At 34.4% G+C, this 5,523-nt stretch overlaps 1 protein-coding gene across 1 annotated transcript; it reads left to right on the top strand.

The window, feature by feature from the left end:
• The first annotated feature begins 1,091 nt into the window (after positions 1-1,091).
• On the top strand, positions 1,092-4,030 carry LOC149565612 (gamma-glutamyl peptidase 5-like). Its single transcript, XM_089817169.1, has 4 exons — positions 1,092-1,548; positions 3,011-3,166; positions 3,550-3,717; positions 3,838-4,030. The coding sequence occupies exons 1-4, from the start codon at positions 1,243-1,245 to the stop codon at positions 3,931-3,933; spliced, it is 726 nt and encodes a 241-aa protein (XP_089673295.1). The 5' UTR covers positions 1,092-1,242; the 3' UTR covers positions 3,934-4,030.
• The last annotated feature ends 1,493 nt before the right edge of the window (positions 4,031-5,523 follow it).

Genomic DNA, 5,523 nt, shown 5'->3' on the forward strand with positions numbered 1-5,523 from the left:
TTGAGCTCTTGTTCCCTTAAATTTTTAAAGCCTCATATACTAAACAAAAGATACATAATAACTTAAAAATAAATAAAATACACTTCTTACACTAATCTTAAGTAAGAGGGTTGCATACAAAATTGAACTAACAAAGCAACAAATAACTTGGACCAAGAAAACAATAACAAACAAGTAAATAAAGAAGCTTGGATGGATAACTTAGTTAGCTTTAAACTTTAAGATTTTCTTAAAGTATATGTCATAGTGTCAATTCTCTCTCCTTCTACACCCAATTGATGATAGTGAGGTGGGGGCAACTTATATGCACCCGTAGCAGAAGATATTTTAACAAACTTCGTATAGCACAATAATCAATGATCAGGGCTTTTCACCAATCATGTGCAAAAAAAAATTTCATTGCCCATCGGTTTAAATGTTGTGTTTTGCATAGATGCCTTTGTCCAAATCACGCCCCAACTTCAAGAGTGTCAGAGTGCCTCTGGATGCCTCGGCCGATGCCTCTTCGTCTTGCGGTCGCCGTTCCCGACGCCAGTCCTCTGGCTGCCATTCACACACGACGCGTTCCCAGGGTCCCCATCACCGCTCTCTTAGCGGTGGACATGGCGGTTAGAGGCGCCGCTCCGCTTCCCCACTGCGTGGTGGTTCTGGATGGTCCTCGGCTCCTCCCCCTGGGCGGGCTTCTGACCGGTCCCCGGCTCCTCCCCCTGGGCGGGCTTCTGACCGGTCCTCGGCTCCTCCCCCTGGACGGGCGCACTCTGACAAGTTTCCTCGGCTGGCCTTGGCAATTTCTCCTCCGCGGTCAGACAAGAAGGATGCGACTACCCCATATCCTGTTGATGTTGCTAACTACTGGACTGTTCCCAATACTGCCTTGGCAGCTTAAAAGTTTTGATGAATAGTTTCTGGCCGAAGCTATGTTTCCAACTTCAGGTAGCCTTTTTTGTGAATTGTAATCTTAGTAAATTTTATTAATTAAAAAAGACTATTCATCAAAAAAATCACGCCCCAAAAGAAAAGCCAAAACTGATGATAAAGTTTGGGGTGAAAGGCAGTGATAAATCCACATGCCCCGCACTTCGCTTGTACAATGGGCATTTATATGCCCTCCAAATCATCCTGCAACTGACACACATTCTTTTCATTTTCACTCCCTCATTTGTCCCTCTGCTCTTTTCATTCCACTCTTTCTCCGTTCCTCAGCTCAGCGAGGAGCCTCCAACATTCGGAGAAAACGAAAGAATGGGAAGGAGATTTGGAGTTCTGCTGTGTGCGCCGAATCAAGACTATGTACAGAAGATCTACGGAGGTTATTTTAGTCTTTTTAAGAGCATGCTGAGCGAGGCTGAAGAAATATGGGATCTGTTCAGAGTATTGGAAGGGGAATTTCCGGCCATGGAAGATGTTTGTAAATACGACGGATTTGTGGTTTCCGGTAGCCGATTTGATGCACATGGAAACGATGAGTGGATTTTGGAGCTCTGCCGTTTTCTCCAGACTCTGCATTCAATGCGGATCAAAGTTCTCGGAATCTGTTTTGGTCACCAGGTGCCCTTGCCTTGCCCTTTCTTTCCTTCCATTTTCCTTTATTTCAAAGAAATCTGCTCTGCTCTGATATTTTCATTTTCTTTCTCATTTCATTTATTTGAGTGATTTCTCATCAGTTTAATCTGTTTAGATTTGGTCTGTGCAGCCAGATTTTGAGAAGTCTCTGTAGAAGTTCATGTATTGTTTGATTTCTCTCTCTCTCACACACATTTTCATCCATTTTAGCCGATTTGAACATTTGAGACGCGGTCTCCTTTTATTTCGCTAAATTTTCCCTTTCTTCAAAGGATTCTGTTCTGACATTTCGTTGATCTGACTGGTTTCTCAGTTGTATTATCTGTTTAGACTCTGTCTGCGCAGCCAAATCTTTGAGAATTTTTTTGTATTAAGTGCTCGTATTGTTTGTTCTCTTCTATCTTGAAAATTTCATCCACTTTAGCCGATTCAAGATGCGGCTCAACTTAGGAATTTAGAACTGTTCACCCTGCTTAAGTTCAGGCATTTGACAGTGAAAAACTCGATTTGCCACTCTGTTCAGCTCAGGCAATTTTTATTTCGAATCCTTACCAGCTCCCTGACTACAAAGTTATTATTTTCTCGTTGACAGCTTTCTCCTTAATCATTTTTATGAAACTAAGAATGCACGGTCACAGAGTATTGTTAACGTGAGAAGTTATAGGACAGAGGGATCCAGCTAAAATTAAAATAGTAGCCAGAAACACCCCAGCAGTGTCAAAAGTGTGTGAAGGAGCCACGTGAATACAAGTTATAAGACATCAAATTTGTTGGTGTTAAATCAAATTTTCTTTTGATATTAAATTTGTTTTTAGTTACTAAAGACAAATTTAGTTACTAAAGAAGAAATTAATGGTTAGAAAACATCTGATGATGGTTGTACTGGTAACTGTACTTTTTAAAGTTATTAGTTAAGTTTTATTATTAGCAATTAAATATTTATATTATTTTAAAAGATAAATTATATAATAATAATATATGAATTTTTCAATTTGATTGAATCTAGATTAAAATATAGATCTAAATAAATTTCATCTATCATTCCTTAAAATAAAGAATGGATCATTTATTTTGATTTCAAATATTGATTGTGATTTGAAACTAATCTAAAAATTCTTATATATTACTTTACGAAAATTTATTTGTATATTATCTATACCAATATATAAGATACTAAAATATCTATATTTTAAAAAATATGTCCTAAATAATATGGATTATTTGTTAAACTTAACATGGATTATTTGTTAAAGTATAAATATGTCATTAAGAAAGTTTTATCTATAATGCGTGGTTCAAAGTACATAAATTATTTAATGAAAGAATGTAGATTATTTAATGTTATAAATAGATTAGAGGTGTAGATTAAAGTCATGGAAAATGTATCAACACGTGCTTCCTCATTGATATTTAATTATCGTCAAGCTTCTTTTTCTCTCTCAAACAGGTCTTATGTCGAGCTTTAGGAGGAAAAATTGGAAGAGCACTAACTGGATGGGACATTGGCTTGAGAAAAATAATAGTTTCTAAAAAGTTGTCCACCAAGCATTTTGGTTTGGAAATCCCTTCTATAATTAGTGTCCTTGAATGTCACCAAGACCAGGTAAAAAAGTAAAGCCTTCTAAACATCTATTGTACTTCAAACAATCTACTGGTTGAGATTTGCATCAAAAATTTATTTAAAATTTTAAAATATTTCACAATCATAAATTGCAAAAGAATGTTGTATTCATTTAAAGGAAACAATTTTTTGGGTCTATAATAGTAGCTTGATTTTTTTTTTTTAAGATTATGTAAGCTTTGTTCATCAATGTTTTAGATCACATTGAATGATCTATTTTTAGGATGATAGAAGAGAAGTAGATCATAAATGTGATCTATAACATTGATAGAGTAAAGTAGCATAAACTAATTTAAAAAGTTTCAAAGTAATGTTATAGTTATCTTATTTTATATTTGATTTCTCATTCTTGCCATTCCAAATAGGTGCATAAAGTTCCTCTAGGTGCAGAAATTCTTGCTTCATCAGATAAAACAAGCATTGAGATGTTCTCCCTTGGTAATCACATACTTGGTGTTCAAGGCCATCCAGAGTATACTGGTGATATTTTGTTGAATTTCATTGACAACCTCTTAGAAAGAAGTTGTATACAAGTAAGTTGCATATTTAATATCTTTAGAACTTTTGAGGAGATTGAACAAAATAGTATTCTATCAAACAAGAACAATTTATTGATCAAAACTCTAACTTCTTTTTGGATTGGGACTTTTCAGACTAAATTGAGTGAAGAGGCCAAGCTATCTCTAGCAAATAGCAAACCCGACAGAGAAATTTGGGAGAAGATTTGCAAGTTGTTTCTTAAGTCATGATATTTGTATCGATTTAGCCAAACATTTAAAAGTGCTTTAATTACAATGTTCCTAAATATAATTAAGAAGTGTTCTTCTATTTTATTGGTAGTTGAAATTGTTGTTGTGTGACACGTATTTGGCAGAAACCATCTAGAATTCATCCATTCAAAAAATAGATGCTCATATATGTTAAATGCACGAGTATATTGTATGAGAGCATTGCACTAACTTCTACCTTGACTATTTAACATTTATAAAAGTCTTACACTTTTGTCTTGTAAAAATATGAAGTTTATTATCTAAAAATTGCTTTTACAATTCACATTTTCCAAATCATATTTAAACATTACTTTTATATTAGCTCTATATTAGTTTATTGAGTAATTTAATATATATAGTTCATGATAACTTAATTTTTTATTATATAATGGATGACTCTTGTTTTAAAATAATTTTTCATTGGTTGTGATTGGTTGAACACCTCCACTTTTTGTGATTTCTAAAAGGGAAGTCTTCATCTTTAAGTAAAAAATGATTAATTTTTTTTTACTAAAATTGTTTTCTATTAGATAAGAAATGATATTGAAAAATCCTTGACCTTTATGCATAGAGAAAGATAAAGTATTAAGTCCAATAAAACACATAGCAACCACAAAAAAACAAGAGATACATTAGCACTAAAGCAAACAAACACTAGCTTGAAATCAAGGTTGTTTGAAAAAATGGTCCAAAGATGTTGCTTTATTGCAAAAATAGAATCTTAGTGCAATTTTTTAACCTTCTCGTAGGTAGGAATATGCACCTGCTGGTAACTTGACATTTGATCCTTCATTTATACACAAAGCATTGTTTATACATTTTCAAGCTAAAAAATCATGGGAATGACCCGCTATATTACAAAAATGAGAGATAGCCAAATATTTGTACTACTAAATTTGTCACATCCAATCAAATAATTTAGAGGATAAAGTAAATTGGGAAAGAACAACTTGTTTTTCCTTCACAAATACACAAAATATAAAAAATAACAAACACTCTTGAATTTGTAATATTGTTAGTAGTGTTGAATTGCCCAAAAGAATTGGTAGTTATCCTACCTATATTTCTATTTTAGATTTCCAAGGGCAACCCAAAGAAATGAAACCAAACAAGAAATTTTTAGAGTGGGGTTGTCATTGCACCAAAAGACTGATATATCAATGCTCGATACAACCACTCAACTTATAGTATACAGGAGGCGGATAAAGCCCTTATCACAAATCCTGAGGGGAGCGCTGAAAAAATTTCCAACAATCTCCACTCAATGTTACCCAAGGGTCTAAAGATTCAAACCTGTGACCAGGCTCTGATACCACTTGTTAGAGTGAGGTCGTTGTTACATCAAAAGACTGATCTATCAATGCTTGATACAACCACTCAACTTATAGTACATAGGAGGCGGTTAAGCCCTTCTCACTAATCTTGAGGGGAGTGTTGAGGAAATTTCCAACATAAATGAGAATATTTCCTTCAAAGGCTTGAAACTATGAGACAAAGTTAGAAGATGGAGACCATTCAATCCTTTAAACTAGGGGCCATGAAGAAGGATCCTAGAGCACTCCTCCTTAG

The sequence above is a fragment of the Cupressus sempervirens genome, chromosome 3, assembly GCF_028749045.1.
Source record: "Cupressus sempervirens isolate cs-2001-9-10 chromosome 3, ASM2874904v1, whole genome shotgun sequence".
Taxonomy (NCBI): domain Eukaryota; kingdom Viridiplantae; phylum Streptophyta; class Pinopsida; order Cupressales; family Cupressaceae; genus Cupressus; species Cupressus sempervirens.

Coding starts and splice junctions, on each gene's coding strand:
- LOC149565612 (XM_089817169.1), top strand. CDS start 1,243: ATGGGAAGGAGATTTGGAGTTCTGCTGTGTGCGCCGAATCAAGACTAT. Junction 3,167..3,549: donor TTGAATGTCACCAAGACCAG/GTAAAAAAGTAA, acceptor CATTCCAAATAG/GTGCATAAAGTTCCTCTAGG. Junction 3,718..3,837: donor TAGAAAGAAGTTGTATACAA/GTAAGTTGCATA, acceptor GGGACTTTTCAG/ACTAAATTGAGTGAAGAGGC.